This window comes from Rousettus aegyptiacus, unplaced genomic scaffold (assembly GCF_014176215.1).
Source record: "Rousettus aegyptiacus isolate mRouAeg1 unplaced genomic scaffold, mRouAeg1.p scaffold_m13_p_1, whole genome shotgun sequence".
Taxonomy (NCBI): domain Eukaryota; kingdom Metazoa; phylum Chordata; class Mammalia; order Chiroptera; family Pteropodidae; genus Rousettus; species Rousettus aegyptiacus.
The window spans coordinates 8,638,493-8,653,202 of record NW_023416284.1 but is presented as its reverse complement, the minus strand read 5'-3'; the positions used below and the strand labels follow the sequence as shown (position 1 = coordinate 8,653,202).

The window sequence follows — 14,710 nt, the reverse complement described above, 5'->3', positions numbered from 1 at the left end:
AGACCAGCTCTGTTAATTCGTGGGCTGCTGAAGGAGGGAGCAAGGCTGGGTGTGTCCTGGAGCTGCCACATGTTTGCAGCAGCGCCTGTGTCATGGAGACTCACGTCTCAGGGACCTCCACACCTCACTCTGGGAGACTCACGTCTCAGGGACCACCGCACCTCACTCTGGGAGACTCACGTCTCAGGGACCACCACACCTCACTCTGGGAGACTCGTGTCTCAGGGACCACCACACTTCACTCTGGGAGACTCACGTCTCAGGGACCACCACACCTCACTCTGGGAGACTCGCGTCTCAGGGACCTCCACACCTCACTTTGGGAGACTCACGTCTCAGGGACCTCCATACCTCACTCTGGGAGACTCGCGTCTCAGGGACCTCCACACCTCACTCTGGACGACGTCTGCTTGTGGCGCACGTGTACCCCGGCCCTCCATCCTGGAGCCACTCCGCTCGGGCAGCTGCCCCACGGCTCCATCCATCCTAGCTGCCCAGGAGATGGACTCACGGGAGAAATGAGGACTCAGAGGCGTCTGCCATCACGTGATAATTAACCCTCTGCTCTGCCCTCTTGCAAGCATCCCCAGCCACCTGCATGGGGAGCACAGGGAGGTCCAAGCCGCTGCTGGAAATAAGCCGCCCTTTATGGCAGCACAGGAAGAGGCCTGGGCGGGGTCACTTTCCTGTCACTTGGCCTTCTTCTCCCAGGTAGAGCCCCACCTCCGTCAGAGCCTCGGAGCGGTACCTGCTAACGTGGCAGGCAGCTCAACATCACTGCTACCTGATTACCTGCGGTCAGCCCTGCAGGATGGAGAGGTTTACCTGTGGATTCTGAAGCACAGGAACTGCTCCCAAACTGCCTACTACGGCGGAGACATGGAGTCTTGATCTGAAACCCACACCCGCCCTGGGCGCTGCACTGGACCACCTCTCTGTGGCCATTTCACACAGCGTTTCCGACTAATCTCTCCTCCATTAAACGCAATATGATGCTGGGGGCAACCCCTGACCTCTGACACGTGACGCCCCGTTCTCCCCTCTGTGCCCCCACCCCAGGCTGAGCGCTCTGAACCTGGGCCATCATCGAGCTCCTGGGACCTGGGCAGTTGCTCAAACACCTCCACGCAACTGAAGTCAGATAGAACGAGGCTCATACTCCGGGTTTACCATTTAAATGCTATGTGACCTTGTAAGCTACTCCACTACTCTGAGCTTCAGGGTCCTCACTGGTAAGATGGGGGAACCGAGAGGGATCACATCTGTGTAAGTAGCGAGCCCTGGAGTTGTGCGATGAGGTGGCATGGCATGGAGCTTCTGAATCTGGGCTCTGATTGAGTGGATTTGATCCCAGCTCTGCCACTACCTAGCGGGAGGTCCCAAGAGAAGCCCTCACACCCCTGGGCCTTCATGCCCTCACCCGTCTGATGGGGCGAAACGGTCGTTATGGAGAAACGCTTGCCTCATGGTAAAAAATACTCCATAAATGTAAGTTAAATGTAAGTGACTGCTATTATGAAACAGTTTCTACTTCTGTTCGGAGTAGTTAGATGTGGAATAATTCACACAAAGGCTCAAGAGACCGTCTAGCCTATCCTCATGTTCAACAAGTAGATGCCAAGGTGACAGGATTATTTATGTCTTCCCTAGGATCCCGGAGGCAGAGGGGAGAGTAGGGCAGGGCCCTGCCCTCACCCACCCTGTGGTCGGGCTGAGAAGGCCCCTAACTGCCTGGAGGGTCTGCTGATCTGGAAGCCAGCCCTGGTTTCTACGTTAGAGAGGGAGCCAGGCCCCGAGGGATGCTGTGAGTGTTGCTAGCCACGACCCTGCACCTGCTTTCCAGGGGGTTCCTGCCTGTCTAGGGGATGTCTCTTTGGGCCAAAGAAGGTAGGGTAGGGAGCAGGAACCTTCCGAAAGAAGGTTCATGCTCCAGTGAACTCTGGCTGCACAGACTTTGCATTTGAACCAAACAGGTATCACGTTGAAGACAAGTTGACTCGACTGCCCTCTCCAGTGCTTACACAGACCTTGGGGCTGCCAGTGGCAACCGGAACCGACAAGGCAAACACGGGCTCCACGCCACCCCCACACGGCAGGCCCCAGAGGAGGAGTGGAAGCGCCGAGGCCGGGGAGCGGGAGTCGGGGAGGGGGAGGGAACGGTGGGCTCAGGCAGGCCCCGACCTCACGTGTGGTGGCTGGGGGTCCTAGATCAGGCCCAGGGCTGGGAGCTGGCTGTGGGCAGGGGCCACCTGCTGTACAAGATGGCAGTGGTCCAGGGCCGGAAGGTGGTGCTCGTGTGGCTGGCGTCCTCAGAGAGAGGGCGGGAGCAGTGCCAACCCAGAGCATGGGTGTCACCATACCCGCTGTCCCCCTACTGCGCGACCCTACCTGTCACCCACCCCTCCCTGTGCCTGACTCTCACCCCGGCCTGTGGTGGCGTCTCTTTACGGATGAGGAAACAGAGGCCCAGGCAGGTTAAAAGTGACTCACTGAGGGTCACACGATGACTGACTCGTGGGACGGACATGAGAGACCACCTCCCTTCGTCCGGGCGTGGCCTGAGGACAGGATGGACCTGAGTCTTGAACACCGGTGAGCTGCGGCGAACGTTTGCGGAGCATCCGTGGCGCGCCCGCCTCGAGGAGCCATCGCCACACGTCACAACTGTCCCAGGCCTGTCTCACGGACATGGGAATCGAGGCCCAGAAGGGTTAAGGCCCCTGTCAAAGATCACAGAGCCAGAGAGTGGGACGCAAACTAGGAATGCCCGGGCACAGACAGACGGAGACCAGCGGGTCCCTCGCTCGATTCCCGAGAAACAGCCTACTTTACGGAAGGCTGGCTTTTGACGGGGGTGAATTCCTCCCCCAGGGAACACTGGGAAAGGCCTGGAGACTTTGGTTCTCATGACTGGGTAATGCTCCTGGCCACCCGGGGTGGTGGCCACGTCTTCCACATCTCACAGTGCGCAGCACGGTCCCAAAGGTAGACTTATCTGGCCCCGAATGTCATCAGTGTGGAGGGCAAGGACCCCCATTTCCAGAGTTTCTGGTAAATGTAGGAACTGTTTCCTGTTTGGGAGAAGCGGCGTTAACCGAAAACTAGGTCAGCCTGAAGCCAGCTCCTGCGGGCAGCCCGTGATGTCAGGGGCCGGCAGCCCTGTCTCCCGCCCGCTCTGTGTGACTGTGGGTAAGGCCCGAGGGATGAGCGACGGCTGGTCAGGGGAGGTGTCTCCTTCGGGCCAGCACTCGGCCGTCCTTTCCAAGGCTCTGAAGGCGAAGGGTCGCCTCCTGGAGCTCGGGGACCGGGCGATCCCTAGTTCTGCCTCTCAAGTCGCCGGGCAGCTCTGGGCGGGCCTCCCGAAGGCCCAGCCCGTTGCTGCACATGTGCGATGGGCATGGTAAGCACGTGTGCCCCACCGGAGTGGCCGCTAGTGGCTTCTTTCTGGGGTAATGACCTTCCGGAAACAGCGGTGATGGTTACACAACTTCGTGAAGATACTAAAAACCCCTGAGCTGTGCACCTTCAGAGGATGAACTTTATAATATGCGAATGATATCTCAATAAAAGAATATATTAAAAATATAAAGACACACGTCCCACAGGGTGGACCCGGCCGGGCCAATGTGACTACAGAGGTGAAATCACAGTGGTGATGCCTGGCTTGGCCAGGGGTCATCAGGAGATGTCCCCTCCCCACCGGGGGGGCCACTGAGCAGCCAGTTCAGTTCAGTAGGAATCCTGCTTTCCCCGCGGCTGTCCTGGCTTTGACCCTTCGCCTTCCCCCATACCCGCGGGCCCCCCACTTCCTCCAATGCACGCCCGTGCGCTTACACTAGCCAGAGCTGCTTCCCGTTGCTTGCAGCCCGAGGCTGTAAGGCACATACGTGGGAAGGTGCCCTCCCTCTGGTCTCGCCCTGGCGGTCGGGGGAGCTCACAACACTGCCTGGAGCAGGTGGCCCCGAAGGCCTCCAGGTGGTGAAATTCTGCAGATGGTGGGCAAGAGGGGACCTCAGTCACGTAGACACCCCAACAACACTGGGGCTGTTACAGCTCTTAGGAAAGCCCCTTTCCTTTGCCTCTGAGCCCCCTTTTTATTTGTCACAACAAATCTACCACCCTGAGATGCACACACATTCACCCTAACCATTCACACTTAGCAGCAGGGTCTGATGCCTGCCGGGAGGCGGCGGCAAGAACCTGAGCTTTGCTAGGCAGAACGAAAACAGGCTGAGCAGTCCGGGCATGGGGGAGTGGAATCAGGGTGATCTGGCCTCTGATGGACCCCAGAATCTCCCTGGATGCTTGAGGCCACTACTCCACGGCCAGGAAGTCACATCTGTCCGCCCGCGGGGCAGACCTGGGAGAACAGGGGCCTGGCCTCAGCCTGCACCTCCTTCCTGTGCCTGAAACTTGCAAGGCTTCCGCCTGGGCTGCAGGTGGTGGCAGAGCCACCAGCGCCGCAGACCCCAGTGGTGGGAAGCCCCAGCCTCCACCCAAGGAAAACCTGGCAGCTGTGGCTACTTCTGGTTCTCAGCACTAGGGGTCAGCATCGGACAAGGAGACAGGAGGGACCCACGACTCCTGCCCGGCCCCACCCAGGACCGGCGGCCTGCAGCCCTGAAGGAAATGAGGAGAAAGCCTCCACCTGGTCATGTCTTCACTCCCCACGCACAGGCTCCTTGCTTATTTCCCTGAAATCGCACAAGGGCCCCGGGGGATCCATGCAATTATCCCTTTTGACAATGAAACCGAGGTCCAGAGAGGTAAAGGGTCCTGCCCGAGGTCACACAGCTAGAAAGTAATGGGGGCGGATTTGAACCCAGAAATCACGGCTGTAACTACACTGCTGGCCCGCAGTCGCACTCTGTGGGAGCACACAGAGTTACGCAGGCCTCCCGGCCCCTCGGGGGGTGTGTGTGTGGGGGGGTGGGGGGGTGGGGAAGGAAGGGGTTCCCTGCGCGGTCTCCACCCCGGTGGGTGACACTGAACCCTGGGCTTCTGTTTCACAGGCCCTTTAGGCCCTGAGCTCCCTCAAGCCTTCCCAGCCACCTAGAGAGGTAGGCAAGGTGATACAGAGACCCTCACCCCCACCCCACCCCACCCCGGTTCCAGATACAGGGCGCTGAAGCCCAGAGAAGCTCAGTGAGTGGCCCCAGGTCACACAGGGGCAGGCGGAACAGAACCCGGGGGCTCTGGACCTCGGTTTTCCCGCCAGGCCCAGGCACACCACCTGGGCTCTCGGTCCCACCTGCAGGCTGTGCACCTCCGTGGAAAGCACAGCATTTGGAAGTATTTTGAAGGTTTGTTTTGGATTAGAAAAAAAGTAACCATTTTTTTTTTTTTTTCTTGACGACTCAAGTGAGACATTTTCACTGCAGGTGAAAATAGGGGGGAATAAAGGGAAATAAAAGTCACCTGTCATCACAGTTCCCAAAGAGAACCACGTTAATGTTTTGGTGTATTTTCTCCCAAATACTTTCCTAAACAAATATATGTGTTTTAAATAAAAATGAGCTTTTTTTTTTTTTTTTTTTTTAAGTAGCCAGTGGAATGTGGACGAGTAGATGGTCTCCCAGGACCCACACACCCCAGGCCCCAGGCGGGTGGGGGAAAGGCGGCTGGGGCTCAGGGGCTGATGTGGAGAGAAGCTGACTGACCACCACAGACCCCGCCGCCGACCCCGCCCACTCTGGGGTCCTGCCCTGCCCCACTCCTCCACTCCACTCCAGGGGTCTCGATGAACCAATGTCATCCCCATCCCCGGGTGGGCGGAGGCAGGGTGGGGGAGGGGGGTCTCACCATGGCCAGCTCGGCCTCCAGCTCCTTCATCCGGTTGTCCTTGAGGTCCAGCTGGGAACGCAGCGCCGTGGCGTGGTCCGTGGCCTCCTTGGCTTGGCGCCGCAGCTCCCACTTCTCGCGTTCCAGAAGGTCCTTCTCCTTGGCCAGAGCTTTGACGGCGTCCTCGCTCTCCTGCAGGGGGAGAGCGCCCGGGTGCGTTACCACGGGGTGGGGGGGAAGGGGCAAAAGAGCGCTGGGGGGGGAGGGGCGTAACCACGGGTGGGGGGCGTTACCACGGAGGTGGGGGCGGGGGGGCACGCGGCAGAGAACGCAGGAGGGCGTTACCGCCAGGGGTGCAGGGGCCTCCTCCTGGCCAGAGATACCCCGGAGAGCCTCTGACCCCCGACACAGGAAGACACAGGGAGGCCCTACAGCAGGGGCTAGGCACTCGAGCTCTGGAGTGAGTCAAGCCCTGGGTTCGAATCCTGACCGTGCCACAAACTACTTGGGAGCCTGGAACAGAGCCAAACCATTAGTAGATGCACGTGCTTCAAACGTTTCAATGACCGAATGAGCATTTAAATGCACGTCGTGGATTTCTCTGCATTTAAAGTGGGGTTGGGGCCAATATTATTTTGTTTGAAGTATTATAAAGAATGACTTCATGTGAGGAAAACGCTCAAGGAGTCTGACACATGTTGGCTCATTCGTGGGTTTGGGCTCTGTTCTGTCCTCAGGCAACGTGCATGTCACAAGAGAACAGGGACGGAGGGGGCAGCTGCAGCCCAATGGCCTCGGCTGCCGTGGCTCCCACTCCACAAGGTCCCCGCCGAGGACGAAACAGGCTGAACCCCTCGGCTGGCTGTTGTGTCTGAATGCAGCACAGCCGCCTGCCAGTCCCCCAGGTGCCTGCTCCCGGCCGGCTGTCCTGCTGTTTTCTGCATGATGCCAGGGAAGGGCCCAGGGCTCCAGCTGTGCCTTTCCCAGGGCAAAGCCAGCAGGCGAGGAGCGGACGGCTCAGTCGGGCGGCCTGACCTCTGTTGGCAAGAGCCAAGTATCAGAATAGCAGGTGTCCTTCCCCGAGAAGGGTTCCAGCAGGGGGCTCTGTCCACTTACCCAACCAACCACTGTCACCACTAGGTCTCCGTGTGGCCTGGGACCATAGAGACGGGCGGCCACCTGCCTCATTAACAACCCTGTCGCCGAAGGCCTGACTTCCAGATGGCCAGGGACTAGGAAGTTGAGGGAGACACCTGGCCCTTTCTCTGTGGCTGTCAGAGAACAGAAGCTGTGGCTTGGGTTCCAGGAAGGGAGAGTCTGGGTTGAGTCCTGGCTTTGCAAGGATGAGTTGCAATGACTACCGTGCCTCAGTTTCCTCATCTGTAACACGGGGATCATAGCGCACGCACGTTAGGGTGAGGACTGAATGAGAGGATCGTGTCGAGAGCAGGGGGACACAGGGCAGGCAGGACGAAGGTGGCCTGTTGGTGGCCTCACCTCCGAAGACAGCCCTGTGTCCAGCCCCTCAGCCTGGCCGCTTGGCTTGCTGTTCCCAAATGTCCCTCCGATCTGCACCCTTGTGACAGGGAACATGCACTTGGCACAGCTTCCCGGGCAGCCCTGACCCCTCATTTCTCGGCAGCCTGTGCTGAACCCCCTTCCCACCCAGTACGCTGTTGCTCAGAGAACTGCTCCAGGTGAGGCCCGCACCTGAGGGTTCCACGAATCTTGTTCATGGGACATTTATCTTACACACACACACACACACACACACACACACACACACACACACACAAATGCGAGTCAATTTTTTAAAACTAGTTGGAAGATCTTAGAGGAGACGGAATAAAACCAGGCCTTGTGGTTGTAGCTTCTCCAAACTAGCTCTAAATATGTGGCCTTGGGTCAGTCACTGGACCCTTCAGAATCTCGGCCCCCACATCTGTCAAATGGGGTTGGACCTGGCAGTGAAAAAGTGTTACAATGTTGCTCTTCCTGGTACGGGAGTGGTTCTCTCCACATGAGGACAAAGTTTAAGATAGAAAGTAACTTTAAGAAACAAGTCTTTTCCAAATTCCATTTTTCTGAATGAATCTGAAGGGTTTCGTGAAGCCATTCTGTGAGGGTGACACATGACGCTCTGCTGTGGCCACGGGTGGCTGCCCATGGCTGCCGCAGCTACAAGGCTTCTGATTATTTAGCAGTGTCACCCCTGCCCCCCACTGCTGGCTGGACTTCGGGGATGCCCCCAGCTACCTGTGACTTGAAAAAGAGTGGCATGGTGTTGGGGAAGGGGGCTCTCCAAGGTCATTTTATTCCCAAGTAAGAGCACAATTATAAAAACAAATCTGATGGCCCATTAAGAGACACACGGAAGTGTTTGCTATTGAACCCCAGGCGGGCCACGGTGCCACCAAAATGCCCAGCACTCCACACCCGTGAGCCACGAGGACGCCATGGCCTCTTCCCTGTGGTCTGCTTGGTTTGCTGTCTAAACAGCACAATGCAGAAATAACTCACTTGTTGGCCTGAACATGTACTAAGCAGCGCGTGGGAGGCCGGCCTGGGCCAGCAGTAACACACTGAGCGAGTGGGCTCTGGGGCGGGGCCGCCTGGGTCTGCATGCTGCTGCCCCCTTTCCCTAACCCTGTGACCCTGCGCCACCAGCGACTTTAATCAGGTCTCAGTTCTTGCCTCTGTAACATGGAGATGACAGGGACGATCATACCTCACAGGCCCCTCCAGCTGGGGAAGGAGAAGGAGAGGTGGACCAGGAGAGGCAGGTGTGCCGTACAGTCACGTGTGGCTGAGTGATGGGGTACGTTCTGAGAAGTGCGTCGTTAGGCGACTGCATCGTGCGAACATCACAGCGCACTCACACGAACCCAGGCGGGACAGCCTACCGCACACCTAGGCTGTACGGTCCACCTGCTGCTCCTGGCTACAAGCCCGTACAGCATGTCACTGTACTTAATGCTGCAGGCACCTGCCACATTAATGGTATTTGTATATCTAAACATATCAAACACAGAAAAGGTACAGTAAAAATACGGTATGAAAGACACGAACGGCACAGCTGCACAGGGCGCTCAGCGTGAAAGGGGCTGGCAGGCCTGCGAGTCGCTCTGGGGGAGTCGCGAGTGAGGGGGAGCGGGTGTGAAGGCCTCGGACGTCACCGTGCACCCCTGAAGGCGTATCAACGCTGTCCACTTAGGACACGCTAAGTTTATAACAAAGATATTTTCTTTCTTCTTTAATAAACTAATGTTTGCTCACAATTTTGCTGTACTGTATAAGGTTTTCGATTTTTCAAAACTGGGCTCTTTTGAAAAAACACCTAGCTTAAAACGCACGTTGTACAGCTGTACAAAGATTTGTTTCTTTATATCCTTGTTCTATAAGCTTTTTTTTCTATTTAAAAATTTTAAAACGTTTTTTACTTTTTAAACTTAAAAAAAACAACAACAACAAACGCACACACACACATTAGCCTAGGCCTACACGGGGGCCACCCTCAGTGCCACTGCCTCCCACCTCCACATCGTGTCCCACTGGAAGGCCTTCGGTGGCGATGACAGGCACGGAGCTGCCACCTCCTCCGGACTGTGACACTGCCTTCTTCTGGAACACCTCCTGAAAGACCTGCCTGAGGCACTTCTGGAGGAGGTGCCGCTCTTTTCAGAAACATTTCCATGGTTGCTTGCTTGGTTTCTTTTTTCCATCATATTTGCTTGTAAGCAGATAACACACCATGATCATCCCTCGCTATTAATGAAAACCTTTCGGTGGCGGGGCCCGTGTGTTCAAACTTTTTGAGGAGCTTACTGAGGACAGCAAAGGCTTCTGCTAAACCTTTCACGGTGATTTTTTTTTTTTTTTTGGGGGGGTGGTTCTTCTTCTGTTTTCTCCTCCTGCAGTTTCCTTTTCTCTTGCCTCTTCTTCAGCTACTTATTCCCGTTCCAGTCTCAGCACCTCATCGGCCACTTTCTCAATGTCATCCAGGAGCTCCTCAATGTCATCCGTGTCCACAACCTGCTTAAAGTTGTTTGCCATCTCAGCCACAGCCCTGGTGATTGCTGCAACCTCTTCATCCTTGGCAAATCTCCCAAAGTCACAGGCTATGACGTCACCAGCCCATAGGAATTTTTCAGTTTATAATCTTATGGGACCACTGTCCTATACGCAGTCTGTCATTGACTGAAACGTTTGCGTGGCACATGATTCTAGTCTGAATGTTCGTGTCCGGCCAAGATTCAAGTTGGAATCTTAACACCCACTGTGATGCCGTTAGGAGGCGGGACCTGTGGGAGGTGATGGTCATGAGGGTGGAGCCCTCGTGAATGGGATCAGCGCCCTTATAAAAGTGACCTCAGAGAGCTCCTTGGCCCCTTCCACCACATGAGGACAGGGTGAAAAGTCCGAGACCCGGAAGAGGACCAAGAAAACAGGCAGTGGCAGTTCCTCTTCCTCCCCTGCTTCCACAGATTTTCGACTCATTGCCACACCCTATCTGCACGAGACAGGCCTGGGGAGGCTGACTCCAAAGGGTCCCTGCTCGCCTACTGTGAAGGATGCAGGCGGCGGAAGCCAGGGACCTGCTGCTCAGGGAGGCTGGGACCCTGGGGCTTGGGGCTGGTGCCCAAGGCAGACGAGAGCCCCAGAGCGCTGTCGGGGCGCCGCAAGCCAGAGGCTGCGGGTGGCCTGGCCCAGAGAGCGCCCCTGGGGCTGTTTCCATCACAGAGAGAAGAGAGCAGCCTGTCTGGGAGGGGACAGGGAGGGTCGCTCGCGAAGACCAGAGTGGACTGCAGAGATGAACGTTTAGATTCCAATCCCGTCTCTGTCATGGGCCTCTCAACTCCCAGGCAACGCTTACAAACGCACTCACGTAAGTGGCGTGCCACCGCCAACGGTTCAAAGGACTTATCAAAACTCCCGTGGCCAGCAAGGCTGAACGAACCTCCTGCCTCCATTTTCTCCAGAGTACCTGTGATCCTCGGTCACAGTCCTTGTCATACGGTGTCATGCACCTGAGTTTTCCACAGCTTTTCTGCCCTGTGCACCAGAAGGTAACCGCTCTCCCCCTGCAGGTGCGGCAGCTCACTAAGGCCTCCTCGGCTGGGGGGACCGCCTCTTCTTTTCCTTAAGTTTTGGTTCCTGCTTTGGCATGTGTACACACACCAGATAGACATTTGCTGAACCGAATTCCCCAGGCATCTGAGCATAAACTCCTACTCATCCCACAGAGCCCAACTCATATGCCACCTCCTCCGTGAAGCCTTCCAAGACTCTCTCGCTGCGGGTAGAATTTCCTGCTGTCTCCCCGGCTCTCTTCACGTGTTTATTGTGGCATTATTAATAAGAGGCGCGGCTAGCGTTTACTGAGCAATTACTATGCGGTAGGCACCATGCTGGGCGCTCTGCATTCACTGCCACATGCAGTCCTTGTCACCACTCTGCAAGGTCTGCACCATGATCACTGCTTAGCAGATGAGGAACCCGAGGCTCTGACAAGTTGAGATGTCTGAGGACACACACACACACACACACACACACACACACACACACGTGCACACTCACACAGGGAGGCAGCATCTGAACCCAAGGCAGCCAGAATCCAGAGGCCACATGGTCACCAGCTTGGCTACCTCGTCCAGGCTTGTTTGCCCAGAGACCACGGGGTCCCCCGACCAGGGGCTGCGCCCAGGCCAGGAGCAGGGGAGGTGGGGGCGGGCGCGTTCGAGGGCTCCCCGAGTGAGCACGGGGTGACGCGAGCCGGCGCCTGTGTTCTGGGATTCGCGGTCGGACCGTGAGTGGGGAGCAGGGGCTCGGAGGGGCTGGCGTCCGTGCGGGGGGCGGGGCCCGACCTTGCGGTGCTGCTCGTAGTTGCGGATGAAGTCGCGGAGCTGCTCCTCGCGGCTCTCCAGCGTGGCGTACAGCTGCTGCATCTGGCTCACCAGGTCGGTCTTCTCCCCCTTCAGGCGCTTCCGGTCGGCTTTCATGGCTGCGGGCAGAGGAGCGAGTTAGTTCCCCAGGGCCTGGCTTTCTGCCAGCCCCGAATGCCGGGAAGGGACCCTGTTCCTACCCCTTCAACAGATGACGAGCCGGGGCTCGTTTGGAAAGATGACCATTTCTTTCCCAAGTTCCCATGTCACTCAGTGGCATTCCCAGGATTCGAACCCAGGCCCGCCTGGCTCCAGAGTCCCTATTCTCAACCTCTCAGTTTTATTGATCCAACCAAGGGAGTTAGTCCATCATTAAATGAAGTCCTCAATTAAATGTCTATCCCTGCTGTAAAGTGGCTAGATCCCCAGTACAAAAAACAAGAGGCCTGGTGATCCTGTGAAACCCCATGGCCCAGGAAGCTGATGGGTCCCTAAAACTTGTCCCTGCTGAGATGAGCCCACCAGAATCCCTCGGCCCATCATCTGCCCCTCTCTCACCAGTGAAAAGCACTGCATTAAAATCATGAAGCAAGGCATGACACCAAATGCATGAGCAACGGAAGAAAAATAGGTAAATTAAACTTCATTAAAATGAAAGACTTTTGTGCTTCGAAGGACACCGTCGAGAAAGTAAAAAGACAAACCAGGGAACGAGAGAAAACGTTTGCAAATCATAGATTCGATGAGGAGCTTCCGCCTAGAATATATAAAGAACTCTTACAGCTCAATAATAAAAAGGGCACATAACCCAGTTTAAGAAATGGGCAGAGGATCTGGACAGGCGCCTCTCCAGGAAACGGCCAACGGGCACCTGAGAAGGTGCCCGACGTGGCTCGTCGGCAGGGACGTGCAAACCAAAGCCAGAGCGAGGTGCTGCTTCTCACTCACTGCCGTGGCTAAAACCCAAAAAAGCAGCCGGCGACAGGTGCCGCCGACGTGGATGTGGAGAAACCGGAACCTTCGCCCGGCGCCGGCGGGAACGGGACGCGGAGCAGCCGCGGCGGGGAGCCCCCCGACAGCTCAAGGGATTAAACGCAGCTCCCCACACGATCCAGCAATTCCACTCCCAGGCAGGTGCCCAAGAGAAAGGAAAGTGTACGTCCCACACAGAAAACGTGCAGACGAATGTTTATAGCGGCATCAATCGCGGTAGCCCAAAGGCGAAACAACTAAATGGACACCAACTGACGAATAAATCTAAAAAACGCAGCCTATCCATCCACATAATGGAATATTATTCGACAATAAAAAAAAGTAATGATTCATGCTACAATATGAATAAACCTCGAAGATATGCTAAGACAAATAGGCCAGTCGCAAAAGGCCGCATATTGTATGGCTCCATCTCTACGAAATGTCCAGAACAGGGAACTCTACGGAGATGGAAAGTCGATTAGTGGTTGCCTAGGGCTGGGGGTGGTGGGAGGGGTGGGGGCTGGGGACGGGGAAGTGGGCGCTAAAGGGCTGGGAGTTTCTTTTTGAGAAGTGATGAAACGTTCCAATATAGACGGCGATGATGGATGCACAACTCCGCGAATATAATAAAAACCATTGAATTATGCATCGTAACTGGGTGAATTGCATGCTTTGTGAATTATCTCTCAATCGAGCTGTTACACACACGGAGCCACATGCTCCAAGCAGCCTCCCGGGGCGGCCGCGTGACTTCTGCTCCCTGCAGACCCCCAGGGCGCCGTTTCTGGCAGTCGGAGCGAAGCCGACGAGCCCAGGCCCGTGCAGGAGGCTCCGGCAGCAGGGCGGGCTCCGCTGCCTTTCCAGACTCTATGTGATGCCGTCTCTGCAGCGAAGCCCCCTGCGCCTGAAGGCAGCCGAGGGCGGTGACACCGGCCAGGCAACGGCTGGGCCACCCCATCTTGTCCTGGACGTCCAACTCTGCCAACCACCTGACGACATGAGCGCACGTAGCTCAGGGCCCAACAGAAGCTGACGTCCGTCCTGCCGGCCCCGCGGGGTGGTGCGGGGGTCCTCCATGCCCCCACACTTTGCCCTCCCCTTCTTTCTGTTCTGGGTAGAGCAGGGCGGAGGCACGTCGTCTGGGGCCATGTCATCACATGCGAGGAGACTTGCAGAGACCCACGCAGTGGGGTTCGGGGGTCCAGGGAGGCTCTTTAAACTCCAGCTTTGCGGTTCCTGGCTCCCGGAGCTGGACTTGAACTCTTCACGGACAGCTTGGCAGAGCGGCAGCTTAGGTCACCATGGCTGGAATTCCAGACCTGCTAGGCTGGAACCTCGAAGGGCCAGGCCAGAAGAGCCCATGGAGGGGGGACTCATTTGCTTCTCTCCCCTGTCAGGCAGGGGGTGGCCCCATGGGGCCCTGGGCTGGGGGAAGGAGGGAGAGGGGCAGAGCTGGGCTAGTTTGGGACCCTGCAGCCTAACGTGATGTGGCCACGTTACCGGTAAACACCATTTTTAAGAAAATCCAACACCTTAAGATGGAATCTGGTCAGAAGGAGTCTTACGCAAGGACAGGGGCCCAGCGGTCACTGAGGAAGCAGACCTCCACCTGCCCTCTCCCCTGCCATCCTGGCTGTGTTCCTGTGACAGGTGGGTGCGTGGGTGGGTATACTCATCATCCCGTTGTACAGAAGAGGAAACTAAAGCCACAGAGTCAGGAGCTGGCGGAGCTGGTGCCCGACTCTCAGTGTTAGGGACGTTTCAGACTGATGGGGCCCGAGCATGGGAGGGAAGTGAGGCCCAGGGAGGTGGCTCCTAGGGAGGCCGCTGACCCGACCACGGTGGCTTCCCGGGAGCGCCTCGGGCAGGCCCTCTGCCCCGGTGGAGGGAAGCTGTCGCTGAACAGGTCGCCTGGACTCTGTGGGGAGTCACGCCTCTGCCCTTCGGCTGGGAATTAAACCCCGTTGGGCTGCCATTTGCTTCCTCTAGCCCCACCTGGATGAGAACCAAACTCCAGGCTTTGCTCTTGGCAGCTGGAGCTCTGGGAGGGGTCCCCTCCTCCCACGGCACTG

General features: G+C 57.0%; 1 protein-coding gene across 5 annotated transcripts in view; it reads right to left on the bottom strand.

Moving 5' to 3' along the window:
* KAZN (kazrin, periplakin interacting protein) overlaps positions 1 to 14,710 on the bottom strand; it is a 911,581-nt gene that overhangs the window by 47,044 nt on the left and 849,827 nt on the right. For all 5 annotated transcript variants that reach the window (XM_036228924.1, XM_036228931.1, XM_016128292.2 and 2 more), the window contains 2 exons: positions 11,646 to 11,782; positions 5,803 to 5,973 (listed from right to left, as the gene is read on the bottom strand). In XM_036228924.1, the coding sequence (XP_036084817.1) occupies positions 5,803 to 5,973; positions 11,646 to 11,782 (308 nt within the window). The remainder of the gene's footprint in view (positions 1 to 5,802; positions 5,974 to 11,645; positions 11,783 to 14,710) is intronic.